This window comes from Arvicanthis niloticus, chromosome 2 (assembly GCF_011762505.2).
Source record: "Arvicanthis niloticus isolate mArvNil1 chromosome 2, mArvNil1.pat.X, whole genome shotgun sequence".
In the NCBI taxonomy this organism is placed as follows: domain Eukaryota; kingdom Metazoa; phylum Chordata; class Mammalia; order Rodentia; family Muridae; genus Arvicanthis; species Arvicanthis niloticus.
In genome coordinates this window covers 52394280-52408359 of record NC_047659.1, presented here as the reverse complement: position 1 = coordinate 52408359, position 14080 = coordinate 52394280, and the positions used below count along the sequence as shown (strand labels likewise).

The 14080-nt window shown below is 41.6% G+C and overlaps 1 protein-coding gene across 1 annotated transcript in view; it reads left to right on the top strand.

Annotated features, from left to right (window-relative positions):
* The window catches only part of Ttn (titin), a 269037-nt gene that overhangs the window by 79404 nt on the left and 175553 nt on the right, over window positions 1-14080 (top strand). The window contains exons 63-85 of the mRNA XM_076928942.1: window positions 106-384; window positions 585-866; window positions 1812-2090; window positions 2205-2486; window positions 3411-3689; window positions 3806-4093; window positions 4256-4534; window positions 4627-4905; window positions 5011-5289; window positions 5409-5696; window positions 5826-6113; window positions 6903-7184; window positions 7578-7856; window positions 7976-8257; window positions 8396-8674; window positions 8769-9056; window positions 9202-9480; window positions 9575-9853; window positions 9949-10227; window positions 10346-10633; window positions 10774-11061; window positions 13130-13411; window positions 13626-13904. Coding sequence (XP_076785057.1) covers window positions 106-384; window positions 585-866; window positions 1812-2090; window positions 2205-2486; window positions 3411-3689; window positions 3806-4093; window positions 4256-4534; window positions 4627-4905; window positions 5011-5289; window positions 5409-5696; window positions 5826-6113; window positions 6903-7184; window positions 7578-7856; window positions 7976-8257; window positions 8396-8674; window positions 8769-9056; window positions 9202-9480; window positions 9575-9853; window positions 9949-10227; window positions 10346-10633; window positions 10774-11061; window positions 13130-13411; window positions 13626-13904 — 6486 coding nt within the window. The remainder of the gene's footprint in view (window positions 1-105; window positions 385-584; window positions 867-1811; window positions 2091-2204; window positions 2487-3410; window positions 3690-3805; window positions 4094-4255; window positions 4535-4626; window positions 4906-5010; window positions 5290-5408; window positions 5697-5825; window positions 6114-6902; window positions 7185-7577; window positions 7857-7975; window positions 8258-8395; window positions 8675-8768; window positions 9057-9201; window positions 9481-9574; window positions 9854-9948; window positions 10228-10345; window positions 10634-10773; window positions 11062-13129; window positions 13412-13625; window positions 13905-14080) is intronic.

Sequence of the window (14080 nt, the reverse complement as noted above, 5' to 3'; positions counted from 1 at the left end):
AATATTTAATCGTTACCTCTTTTCATGAGTTGTTTTCTTATATGTCCATAAAAGTCATTGAGCTCCAACGGCCATAACTAAATATGACTCTCTTGAAATCTGTAGAACCACCAAGCTTCCTAGTGAAACCCGAGAGACAGCAAGCTATACCAGATTCTACAGTGGAATTTAAGGCTGTGCTGAAAGGAACACCACCGTTCAAAATTAAATGGCTTAAAGATGATGTGGAACTTGTCTCAGGACCTAAGTGTTTCATTGGCTTAGAAGGGTCAACCAGCTTCTTAAACCTCTACTCAGTGGATGCTTCCAAGACTGGACAGTATACTTGCCAAGTTACCAATGACGTTGGTAGCGACTCTTGCACTACCATGTTGCTTGTGACAGGTGTGCAAATTTGATTGTCTTATGTTCCTGTCTGATCCATGCCTCTGTTTTTTGTGTACTCTGTGACAATTCAGCTTTCTAACTCAGTAGAGTATATTTCACAAATCTTGGCCTGTTTCTCCATTTTCTGCACATTGCCTAATTGATCTTGTGTGATTTGTTGCTTTTCTTTCATAATGTCCCTTTTCCTGACTCTTTAGAACCACCGAAGTTTGTAAAGAAATTAGAAGCTTCCAAAATAGTAAAAGCAGGTGACTCTGCACGATTGGAATGCAAGATTACTGGATCTCCAGAAATACGAGTTGTGTGGTATAGAAATGAACACGAGCTCACAGCCAGCGATAAATACCAGATGACTTTCATTGACTCAGTGGCAGTCATACAGATGAACAGCCTTGGGACAGAGGACAGTGGAGATTTTATCTGTGAGGCTCAGAATCCTGCTGGCAGCACCAGCTGCAGTACCAAGGTTATAGTAAAAGGTAGAAATATCTTTCTTTTTCTCATTCATGGAAACCCATCACCTTCTCCCCTGGGTCTCATGGCTTCTTCACTGCTCTCTTTGTTTCTATCTCAAAGCCAGAATATTTCCCAAATATAGACATATGTCCCTGATTGAATGTCCTTTCCTGTTAAGTTTATTTTACATGCAGGTGGTCATTTTGAGACTTTTTTTGTAATTCTAATAGTATTATTCTGATCACCTAATACAGTGACCAATAATTGAATTAGATATTTCAAAACACACATATAAAAATAAATAGGAAAATTTTAAATTAATCTTTTGATTTCAATCACATTACAACTATATCAGTATCCTTAGTATGGTCTGTACCATAATCACAGAGTGTATAAAAATATAGGTTTTAATATTACATCTTTAAAGTAGCAAAAATATTTTTCCTCTTTCTCAAGAATCAGCTCCTATCTTATAACTCTACTGTGGTGCAAATAGTGCCAGTATTTTTCTACAGCCATCTCCCAGTATGCTTTGCCGCAATGCTTAAATTTGTCACGTGAATTAATTATTAGAATAACCATTTCCTGAAATGGAAGACTCAGATCATGGCTGTTATTGTAACTTTTGGATACCTCTATTGTAAAGCATAAATGTTATTCTTTTTTATTTTCTAAGGCAAAATTCCACAGTTCATAAAATTCCCATTTATTGATATATTTGTTCATTTATAAATTCTGTATCAATCATTATAGTCCAAAATAATCAGCACATTGAACTTCTCAATGTGTCCTCGAAGATGTATCTTGGCTCTCTTCCTATTTAACTGATTATCTTGTAAAAGCTCTTAAGTGATTGTGCTGCCTACACATAACATCTTAAACCATGCTTCTGATTGAAAAATAAAAAACCTTTTTCCATCAGAGGAAATCAAATAGCCCGACTCATGAGACATTCTTGTTTTTTACAGAACCACCTGTTTTTAGCAGCTTTCCACCTGTAGTAGAAACCCTTAAGAACACTGAAGTTAGCCTTGAATGTGAGCTTTCAGGGACACCGCCATTTGAGGTGGTGTGGTACAAAGACAAGCGCCAGCTCCGAAGCAGCAAGAAGTACAAGATCGCATCTAAGAATTTCCATGCCAGCATTCACATCCTCAACGTGGAATCTACAGACATTGGCGAGTACCACTGCAAAGCACAAAACGAAGTGGGCAGTGACACTTGCATTTGTGCTATTAAGTTAAAAGGTAAGCATAGTTTCTGTGCATGGCAGAAATAACAGGCATGTGCCAAATGCTCAGCCTCTTTTCCATTTCCTGGGATGCTTTTTGAGCAATCTCTATTCATCTTTTCCTGTTCAGAACCACCAAAATTCATTTCCAAGCTGAACAGCCTTACAGTGGTGGCTGGTGAGCCTGCTGAGCTGCAAGCATCCATTGAAGGTGCCCAGCCCATTTCTGTCCAGTGGCTTAAAGAGAAAGAAGAAGTGATCAGAGAGAGCGAGAACATTAGAATTTCTTTCGTCAACAACGTTGCAACTCTGCAGTTTGCTAAAGCGGAGCCAGCTAATGCTGGGAAGTACATTTGCCAAGTCAAGAATGATGGCGGAGTGAGGGAAAACATGGCCACATTGACTGTCTTAGGTACAGCAGTCCCCTGTTAGCAGTTGGAGGCAATCACTGGGGTGACTTCCATGCAATCTTATCATTCTGAATTTCTCACAGAACCATATGTAGCCTCACTATTTGGAAGGCTTAGGGGGAAAGGCCCAATTGATCTTAAGTCTTTTCTGATTCCTGTGATTCTGGTGAATGATAGCTACTGTTTTATTGTGTGTGCACTGCTTTTCTTCATGTGGAGCAAATACCCTGCGTATCTCTTGTTTCAATGTGAACCACTTGAAGCCCTTCTATCCTTAATACTACTGTATACTACTGTGTTACAGTAATGTCTAAGCTGACAAAAGATCAATCTTTGAAGGAAAGATATGCACTGTCACCATTGGGCATATTAAATTTCAATCCAGTGATGAGAAAGAAAGTGAAGAGATCTTTCAAACTATCTTTTCTAGAAAATTAGCACAGAGGAAAAAACACTAAGTAACTCATTTAACAGGGACCCTCTGCTCTAAAGAGGGTCAAGTGCAATCAAGACACATTATCTGGGGTTGAGTGAGATGGTTCAGTGGGTAAAGGTGCTTGGCATCGTGCCTGAGGACCCCAATTCAATCCCTGGGACCATCTTGAACCTCTGAGCTCCACATGCATTTTGTGGCATATACTCCCACAAAGAACACATGTGCACTCACAAAATAAATATAATTTGTACCATTTTAAAAGCCATATTGTCTGGTGTACATTGCCCAAATTGTCTTGGAGTTGAATAATGCCCAAACATGTTTTTAATGAATGCAAATAATTTTATGAATGCATAGAATTATGGAATCACATAAATCCAAGTGAGATGATGATGTAATCATCACTGGGAGAAGTAACCCTAGTGCAATTCGTAGAGAAGATGCAGGGAAGGTCTAGGTTTTCAAAGATGCATCTCATGTTTTATTTCAGAGCCTGCGGTCATTGTAGAGAAGGCAGGGTCCATGACAGTGACTGTTGGAGAAACATGTGCCCTGGAGTGTAAGGTGGCTGGCACTCCGGAGCTGTCTGTTGAATGGTATAAGGACGGAAAGCTCTTGACCAGCAGCCAAAAACACAAATTTAGCTTCTACAACAAAATCTCTTCCTTAAAAATTCTCTCAGTTGAAAAGGAAGATGCAGGCACCTACACGTTCCAGGTTCAGAACAACGTTGGAAAAAGCAGTTGCACAGCTGTGGTCGATGTGTCAGGTTAGTTCTGGCATTTGTGTCTGCTTGCATATGCAAATTATCTTATGAACTTTCCTTCTTTCACTTCTCTTCTGTCCTTTCAAGTCACCACAAATCATGTGTCTTCCCTCATGCAGACCGAATGGTCCCTCCCTCTTTCACACGAAGACTAAAGGATACTGGTGGTGTCCTGGGCACCTCTTGCGTCTTAGAATGTAAAGTAGCTGGATCATCTCCTATCTCTATTGCCTGGTTTCATGAGAAAACTAAGATTGTCAGTGGAGCAAAGTACCAAACGGCATTTTCAGATAACGTCTGCACATTGCAATTGAATTCTCTGGACTCATCGGATATGGGCAGTTACACATGTGTGGCTGCTAATGTGGCTGGGTCAGATGAGTGTCGTGCAGTGTTGACTGTACAAGGTCAGTGACACACAGTCAATTTTGCATGACATGTATTAACAATTCCTTTCTGGGCATATGTCCAGATTGACACACATCTAAAGTAGTCTTAATTTCTATTCAAAAATTGAAAGTAAGTGCAGAGCTTACTGGATTCTTCCATTGTCTTCTCTGTCTGTGTAGAGGCACCCTCTTTTGTGAAAGAACCTGAACCCCTGGAAGTCCTCCCAGGCAAAAACATAACCTTCACAAGTGTTATCAGAGGAACCCCTCCATTCAAGGTTGGCTGGTTTAGGGGTGCCAGAGAACTGGTGAAAGGAGACAGGTGCAATATCTATTTTGAAGACACTGTGGCAGAACTGGAATTATTTAATATCGATGTATCCCAGAGTGGGGAATACACCTGTGTGGTTTCTAACAATGCCGGCCAAGCATCCTGCACTACGCATCTCTTTGTGAAAGGTTTGCCAAACATACTCACTCTTTCTTGCTTTGATTGCTGGCATTTCTATGGTTCTATGATGTGTCTAACTGCAATGTTTGTCACTTATCAGAACCAGCCACGTTCGTAAAGAAGTTAAGTGATCACTCTGTAGAACCAGGGAAATCTATAATTCTGGAGGGCACCTATACTGGGACACTTCCAATTTCTGTCACCTGGAAAAAAGATGGTGTTGGCATAACTCCATCTGAAAGATGCAACATTGTCACCACGGATAAAACATGCATCCTGGAGATTCTGAGCAGCACCAAGGGAGATGCAGGGCACTACTCCTGTGAGATTGAAAACGAGGCAGGAAGAGACACTTGTGATGCTCTTGTATCTACATTAGGTGTGTTATGTTACCCTCTTAAGAATTTTGGATATAGCAGACACGCGGGGGGATCCTTTGCTCTTCTGAGATTCCTTTGTCTGATTGTGAGCCTTTCTTCTTTAGAACCACCTTATTTTGTCACGGAGTTAGAACCTCTGGAGGCATCTGTTGGAGACTCAGTTTCCTTGCAATGCCAAGTTGCTGGGACACCAGAAATTACAGTGTCTTGGTTCAAGGGAGACACCAAGTTAAGGTCAACTCCAGAATACAGGACCTACTTTACAAACAACGTGGCCACGCTGGTGTTTAATAAAGTGAGCATCAATGACAACGGAGAGTACACGTGCATGGCGGAGAACAGCATAGGAACGGCAGCCTCTAAGACCATCTTCAGAATCCAAGGTGATGGTTTGATCTTAGACATTAAGAAAGTTACTTTCCCCTCATTAACTCCTTTATCTTTATGGGGATTTTTCTCATTTTATCCACTAATGCCTCAGGTATAACTTGTCTTCCTACAGAACGCCAGCTCCCACCTTCCTTTGCAAGACAGTTAAAGGACATTGAGCAAACTGTTGGGTTACCAGTTACCCTCACTTGTCGACTAAATGGCTCTGCACCCATCCAAGTGTGTTGGTATAGAGACGGGGTGCTTTTAAGAGACGATGAAAATCTACAGATGTCTTTTGCGGATAATGTGGCAACATTAAAAATTCTACAAACTGACCTGAGTCACTCTGGCCAGTATTCTTGCTCGGCTTCCAATCCACTTGGCACAGCATCATCTACTGCTAGACTCACAGCGAGAGGTTTGTGCTCGTGCTGATCTCTTTATAAACCCTGAGTTTTTGTTTAATTGTAAAGACAAAAACAACAGGCAGCCAAAAGCGTGTGTGTATATATACCTACACACATTCCCTTTTTCTCTAATCTTCCAGAACCTAAGAAATCACCCTTCTTTGATATCAAGCCAGTATCAATAGACGTTATTGCTGGAGAAAGTGCAGATTTTGAATGTCATGTGACTGGTGCTCAACCAATGAGAGTCACTTGGTCAAAGGATAACAAGGAAATCCGACCTGGAGGAAACTATACTATCACATGTGTGGGCAACACTCCCCATCTGAGGATTCTTAAAGTAGGGAAAGGAGACTCTGGGCAATACACTTGTCAAGCCACCAATGATGTTGGCAAGGATATGTGCTCTGCTCAGCTCAGTGTGAAAGGTATCGTGGCAGAGCATTTGCCAAGATTTGTTGTTTCATGTGTTTGTGTTGCTGTCCTCTAAGTGTCTTTAGGTTTTTCTATTTTGAGGCTAGTACTGTAACTCAGTATGAGAGCATTTGCCTCCCATGTGTGAAGCCCTGGGTTCGATCTCTCATTAATGCCAAAGATGAAAAAGAGGTTGTATTTTGTCTTGTTTGTTTTTGTTTTTGAGAAACTGTTTTACTCTATAGTCCATGTTGGCCTGTAACTCATAGAAATCCTCCTGTCTCAGCCTCCTGGGAGCTAGGATTACAGGTGTGAGACACCATTTTCATCTGTCTTGAGTTTTTACATTTTTGAGTTAAACTAATAATTGTATCTGAATTGCTGCCTACTTGTTGGAGAAATAGTAACCAAAGTTTTGCCTTCTCTTTACATTATCTCTTAAGTGAACATTTTTTCATTGAACTTTGTTGACTATGGTTTCAACCATTCATTCTTCCTTTTCATCATTTCTTGCTATAAACACCCTGATTTGTCATTACAAATTTTATATCAAATATATAATTATATTAGCTAGTTTAATTTACCTCATATATCCAGACTGCAATTTATCAGCTAAATTCTCTGATAAATACTTTAAATTACTTAATAGAAAAAAAGATAACTTATTTTAGCATGAAATCATTAGAAAGTTCATTCTCAATAATAAGTCTGTTAAAATGTGAACTTTGGGGATTCTCAACTATAAGGATAAACTCTTTCAACACATGATTATGCATTACTGACTGTTTTCTTTGGTTTAATAGAACCTCCCAAGTTTATTAAGAAATTAGATACTTCAAAAGTTGCGAAGCAGGGAGAATCCATCCAATTGGAATGTAAAATAAGTGGTTCCCCAGAGATCAAAGTTGTGTGGTTCCGGAATGACAGCGAACTTCATGAAAGCTGGAAATACAACATGTCCTTTGTGAATTCTGTGGCTCTGCTAACCATCAATGAAGCCAGTGCTGAGGACACTGGGGACTACATCTGTGAAGCTCACAATGGCGTTGGTGATGCCAGCTGCAGCACAGCCTTGAAAGTTAAAGGTTAGGCCCCCCTCTTCTGCTGTCTTCCTTCTCTTCAGTGGACTCCCTATGGTCTCAAGGTCTTGGGCTCTCCAAATAGCCAGAGGGTTTTTGACAGTTAGATAAAATCCAGTATTCTTTGGGAGTTTGTGAAACCAGTTCTCATCTAACTAACTTTTCATTATTGACTCAATGAGTTTGTAAGATTTAAATCTAAAAGCTTATAGCTCTTCAAAGTATGTTTTATGAATGTCATGTGTCAGCATGTGCTGTCATTATTCACTCCAGTCACTTGTAATGATCTCTTACTCATAGCTAATATCTCTAGATTCTAAAAGTATGTAGATGCTAATAGCATTTATTCTCTTGGGTTACGCAGTTGCTCTCATTGCTCATCCTCTTTTCTTCTGGTAGCACCTCCTGTCTTTACCCAGAAGCCTCCTCCAGTAGGAGCCCTGAAAGGTTCTGATGTGATCCTGCAGTGTGAAATTTCAGGAACACCCCCCTTTGAAGTGGTGTGGGTTAAAGATCGGAAGCAAGTGCGGAGCAGCAAGAAATTTAAAATCACCTCCAAAAATTTTGACACGAGTCTTCATATCTTTAATCTGGAAGCCCCTGACATAGGGGAATATCACTGCAAAGCCACTAACGAGGTGGGAAGTGACACGTGCACTTGCACTGTCAAGTTCAAAGGTTTGTATACATAGACGTGCACATGAACATGTGCTTCTTCCTTCCTGTCTCTGCTTCAACTAATAACTTACACCGGTATGTGTTCAGTCTTTCACTTAACCATGCATTTCTTTCATCAGAGCCACCACGGTTTGTGAAAAAGCTCAGTGACATGTCCACTCTTATTGGGGATCCCGTGGAGTTACAAGCTGTGGTAGAAGGTTTCCAGCCAATTTCTGTTGTCTGGCTAAAAGATAAAGGTGAAGTCATCAGAGAAAGCGAAAACGTTAGGATTTCCTTCGTGGATAACATCGCAACTCTCCAACTGGGAAGTCCAGAAGCATCACATTCTGGAAAATATGTGTGCCAAATCAAAAATGATGCTGGGCTGCGAGAGTGCTCAGCCGTCCTGACTGTCCTAGGTTAGTAGTGAAGCAGAGCCTCAGAAAACAAAGAAGACCATTGCTCTATAGTCATTTCCTGAAGATACGACTTTTATTCAACTATCTACTGACTAAGGTGAATTTGTTCTCAATGCAATATGATTGTTCTTCTTCTAGAACCAGCCAGAATTGTAGAGAAACCAGAACCCATGACTGTCACGACTGGAAATCCCTTCACATTGGAGTGTGTAGTAGCTGGGACTCCAGAACTTTCAGCCAAGTGGTTCAAAGATGGTAGAGAACTATCTTCAGGCAGCAGACATCACATTACATTTGTCAGAAACCTGGCTTCCCTTAAGATCCCCTCTGCAGAGATGAATGACAAGGGCTTATATAGCTTTGAGGTGAAAAACAGTGTGGGCAAAAGCAGCTGCACTGTGTCTGTCCATGTCTCAGGTGAGTACAAAGAGGCTTTGATAAAGATAGCCCCACCTGTGGGGGAGGGGAGTAGAAGAAAGCTCCGTTCTAAATGGAAACTCTTCTTCTCTAGACCGAGTTGTTCCACCATCCTTCATCCGAAGGCTGAAGGACACAAATGCCTCGCTTGGGGCTTCTGTGGTTTTGGAGTGTCGAGTGTCAGGCTCAGCCCCAATATCAGTCGGCTGGTTTCTGGATGGAAATGAGATCATTAGCAGTCCCAAATGTCAATCCAGCTTTGCAGATAATGTCTGTACTCTGACTCTGAGCTCCCTGGAGCCCTCCGACACTGGCACATACACGTGTGTGGCTGCCAATGTAGCTGGCCAGGATGAAAGCTCTGCAGTTCTGACTGTCCAAGGTCAGTGTACAAGGATGCTCTTCTGCTTCTGTCTCCACTGTTCAGCTCACACTGCCATTGTCTTCATTTTTCCATCTTAGTTTCCTTTCCTTTAAGTAACAAACACTTCTTTCCTTTCTATCTCCCTCCTATCGGGGCTTTTTAGAACCACCGTCTTTTGAACAAACCCCTGACTCTGCGGAAGTTTTGCCTGGGATGAGCCTGACATTCACCAGTGTCATTAGAGGCACCCCTCCCTTCAAAGTCAAGTGGTTTAAGGGCAGCAGGGAGCTGGTGTCAGGGGAGGCTTGCACCATTTCTTTAGAAGACTTTGTCACTGAGCTGGAGCTCCTGGAGGTGGAGCCGGTACAGAGTGGAGATTATTCTTGCCTTGTGACCAACGATGCTGGCAGCGCTTCCTGTACCATGCATCTCTTCGTGAAAGGTTCACTCATTTCTCCAGTAACCATTACTTCTTAAACTTCTTCTGATACTCCTTTCAAAGGTACAACTCAACCCTCATTATTTTCTCCTTACAGAACCAGCCACTTTTGTGAAAAGGTTGGCTGATACCAGTGTGGAGACAGGTAGCCCCATCGTTCTGGAGGCAACTTACTCTGGCACACCACCTATCTCTGTGAGCTGGATGAAGAACGAATATCCTCTTACACAGTCTCCCAACTGTGGCATCACCACAACAGAAAAATCAAGCATCCTGGAAATTCTTGAAAGCACAATAGAGGACTATGCACAGTACGCCTGCCTGATAGAAAACGAAGCCGGACAGGACATCTGTGAAGCTCTTGTGTCTGTCTTAGGTGTGTTGACAGCTAGTTCTTCCTATTGTCTCTTCTCATGAAACACTGTCTTTTAGTTGGTGTTAACGGATTGCTTGTCATCCTTTGTACCTTAGAACCACCTTACTTTATCGAACCCCTGGAACATGTGGAAGCAGCTATTGGAGAGCCCACAACTTTACAGTGTAAAGTGGATGGAACCCCAGAAATCAGGATTTCTTGGTATAAGGAACATACAAAGCTACGGTCAGCTCCTGCATATAAGATGCAATTCAAAAACAATGTGGCCTCCTTAGTCATCAACAAGGTGGACCACAGTGATGTGGGAGAGTACACCTGCAAGGCGGAAAACAGTGTGGGGGCTGTTGCTTCTTCCGCCGTGCTGGTTATCAAAGGTGACGATGGCTTTGCTTGATAAGTCTTGTTGTGTGCTGACAGACTCATTTTACTAAGAGCTTTTCATGGATAGACGCATGCTGTTACAAATAAGGATTGTCTATAACTTCTTTCCAGAGCGTAAACTTCCACCTTCCTTTGCGAGAAAGCTGAAAGATGTTCACGAGACTCTTGGCTTCCCAGTTGCTTTTGAATGTCGAATCAATGGCTCAGAACCTCTTCAGGTGTCTTGGTACAAGGATGGTGAACTTTTAAAAGACGATTCTAATTTGCAGATGTCTTTTGTTCATCATGTTGCCACTCTTCAGATTTTGCAAACTGACCAGAGCCACGTTGGTCAGTATAATTGTTCAGCTTCCAATCCTCTTGGGACTGCTTCGTCCAGTGCTAGGCTCATTCTCTCAGGTGAGCTGGGTAACTCATAATATTGTCTTCTTCATCATAATGCAGCTTCACTTCCTTGGGTTACCAAAGGTATTAGGTTTCAATTCCTAATCTTGGAGCATGGATACTGACCTCGCCATGTTGGTCTTCATTCTTTCCAGAACATGAAGTGCCTCCCTTCTTTGACTTAAAGCCTGTGTCAGTAGACCTTGCTCTGGGTGAAAGTGGGTCTTTTAAATGTCACGTCACTGGAACAGCGCCAATCAAAATTACCTGGGCTAAAGATAACCGTGAAATTCGCCCTGGAGGCAACTACAAGATGACTCTGGTTGAAAATACTGCCACTCTGACTGTGCTCAAAGTAGCCAAAGGTGATGCTGGACAATATACCTGCTACGCGAGCAATGTTGCTGGAAAGGACTCTTGTTCTGCTCAACTTGGTGTACAAGGTACTCCTCAGAGTGAAGTGCCAAGATCTCTTTCACTTTATCTATGTCTTGAAATGTGAATGGGGGATATGCCTGAAGAGTGTGTGTGTGTGTGTGTGTGTGTGTGTGTGTGTGTGTGTGTGTGTAGTAATTAGAAACGATCAAATGAGGGATGGGGTACAGCTAGAAGGTATAGTGCCTGCTTAACATGTACAAGGACATGCCAGGTTGGAGCCCTAATATCCTAATACAGAATGAGATGGAGAAAATGAAGGAAAGAAGGAAAAAAAGGGGAAGGAAGAAGGAACAGGGGGGGTCACAAACAAATCCAGCATTTTCTAAATGGGAAAATATTTTGAATTTGTTTTCAAAGTAGAAAATTAGAAAAACATTAACTGGAAAATATATTTTCAAAGACTAAGGAGAAAATGAACAAAAAATTTTCCCTAGAATTATATGAATAGCCTAGTCTGAAAAGTTATCAGAGGGAAAAATATTTAATTACTTCAAAGGACCTATTTTCTGCAGTACTTAGTAAGTTAATGAATCCATCACTCTCTTAAACATAGCACCATCCCAAGCTACCAAGTACTTCAAGAAGAATCAGGTCAACTAACTGTAAGGCTAACTTCTTTTTCACTACCAGCTATGCTTCATTAATAGCAGAAGTCAGGGGACTGGGTATTACCCAGGCTTGCCATCTGGACCAGGAGTTTCCAAGTTCTTGGCATCTTGTTCAAAGAATTGAAGAAGCACACACAAATAGCAAAGTATCAAAGGGGAGTTTTTCATGGACATGCAAAAGTCCATGTTTGATACCCTGCAAGATGACAGTGACAATGAGTGCTATTTACTCAGGAGCCTCCTGGTCACTGCTTAGAGCTTCTGTCTATGGGGCCAGGAAGAAGAAAATCTAGTTTCTAAGCTTGGGGTATGGATAGTTTTGTTATGGTTGATAGGCATAGGTTATGTAAGCCCTAATGTAGTGTGCATTCCTAAGATGCATTTAATTTTAATCATATGCATGCCCAATCATGTATATGAACAAATAAAGGATTTCTCCAGGGCACAATTTGCCTTAGCGAACATGCACCCCAAATCCGTGAAGGCTGAAATTGAATCACTGCCTCTAGTTCCAGGATATGTATCCCAATGCATTTGACCACAAAAAGGGAGGTTTATTAAGAGTTGACAGGGAGTCTTAGACCAAAGTCACCATGACTTTGTTTGAAGATCAGTGAACATGCAGCTTGATATAGGTGGACTCTCGGGTTGCTAAGTGCATTGTTGGAGAAGCGGTATGTATGTACCTGAAGCTAAGCAGGGCTCCAGATGCCTGCCTCATAGGAAGTAAATACTTCAACACCCAATGTTATGCAAGAATATGTTATGTTTCACAGCTGAATATCAAGATTTATAGATTTGCCTGCTCTCTAATCAATTTTAGTATTTTTAAGCTTCTTAGAGTAGTAGTTCATAAATATCTTAAAATTTAGATTAGTGTTTAAGACCCATTTGCACTGTGAGACAACTATTTTACCTGTGAGCAAGAACATTTAAGAACATTGTTCTTACTCACTTCAGGGAAATGATGGAAGTTGAAGGGATATATCTATTGAAGGTATATGTGAGATAACTGTACTTTAAAATCGTGAGATATATGATCCCTTTTGCTCTGGCCGTGTACGGTACATAATGAATACCTTTGAAGCTATAACTTCCCACAGACTCATACACAGGGCAATCAGTCTCTCCCTCCTGTGAACCTCAGAGGGTTTCTGTGATGTTGCCTGTGGGCTCAAGCCTACAAAGATAATTTTGCTTCTGGGAACAGGCTGCACAGTAGAGAGCATGGCCTTCTTCTTCATCCTGTAGCCACAGTTAGATTATAGGTGTTCACAAATGTAAACTTATTTTACTTAGGGATTTTCTACTTAGATAACATTTAACTAGCCTTCGGTAAACTACATCAAATGAACTTGTCTCCTGTAGGTGAAGGCCACTCTGACAGGTTTCTTCTTTCACCCCCTCTTGTAACACGCCTGTCTTTTCTGTCCCTTGCCTTGTGCTTTTCCTTGTGGTTCCTTAGAACCCCCCAGGTTCATTAAGAAGCTAGAACAATCACGGATCGTGAAGCAGGATGAGTCAACAAGATATGAATGCAAAATAGGCGGGTCTCCAGAAATCAAGGTTTTGTGGTATAAGGATGAGGTGGAAATTCAAGAAAGCAGTAAATTCAGGATGTCATTCGAGGATTCAGTAGCCATCCTGGAGATGCATAGTCTCAGTGTGGAAGACAGCGGGGACTATACTTGTGAGGCTCGCAACGCAGCAGGAAGCGCCAGCAGCAGCACCTCCCTGAAGGTTAAAGGTCAGACCTCGCTCCATCCCCACTGTGCACATCAGCCCCTCGACAGTTCACTGCACTCAGTTCTATTCTCCTCCTGATGATGATTTAAAATTGTTCAAGAATATGATAAAAAGGGGGAGGGAATCCCGATGGAGTAGAAAGCTAATTCCTACCCTTGTCTAAGTATGAAGCTCGTCCTCATTTTCTCTCTCCCTTGTCCTGCCCCCAATCCTAGAACCACCCGTGTTCCGCAAAAAGCCTTTTCCCATTGAGACACTTAAAGGAGCCGATGTTCACCTTGAATGCGAGCTTCAGGGGACACCTCCTTTTCAAGTTTCTTGGCACAAAGACAAGAGAGAACTCAGGAGTGGGAAGAAGTACAAGATTATGTCTGAGAATTTGCTCACAAGCATCCACATTCTGAACGTAGACACAGCAGACATCGGGGAATATCAGTGCAAAGCCACAAATGATGTCGGGAGTGACACCTGCGTGGGCTCTGTCACTCTGAAAGGTAAGAGCCATGTCATTCTCATCTGCTTACTGGTCTCCTTCTAATTTTAAAACTGTACCCCCACCTTGGTTATTATGTGGGGTTTAATTTTATCCTAACAATCTATTCTATCTAAACCTTCCATGCTCTGTCTACTTCCTTTTTAACTAACTAAATGTATATATAATATATATAAA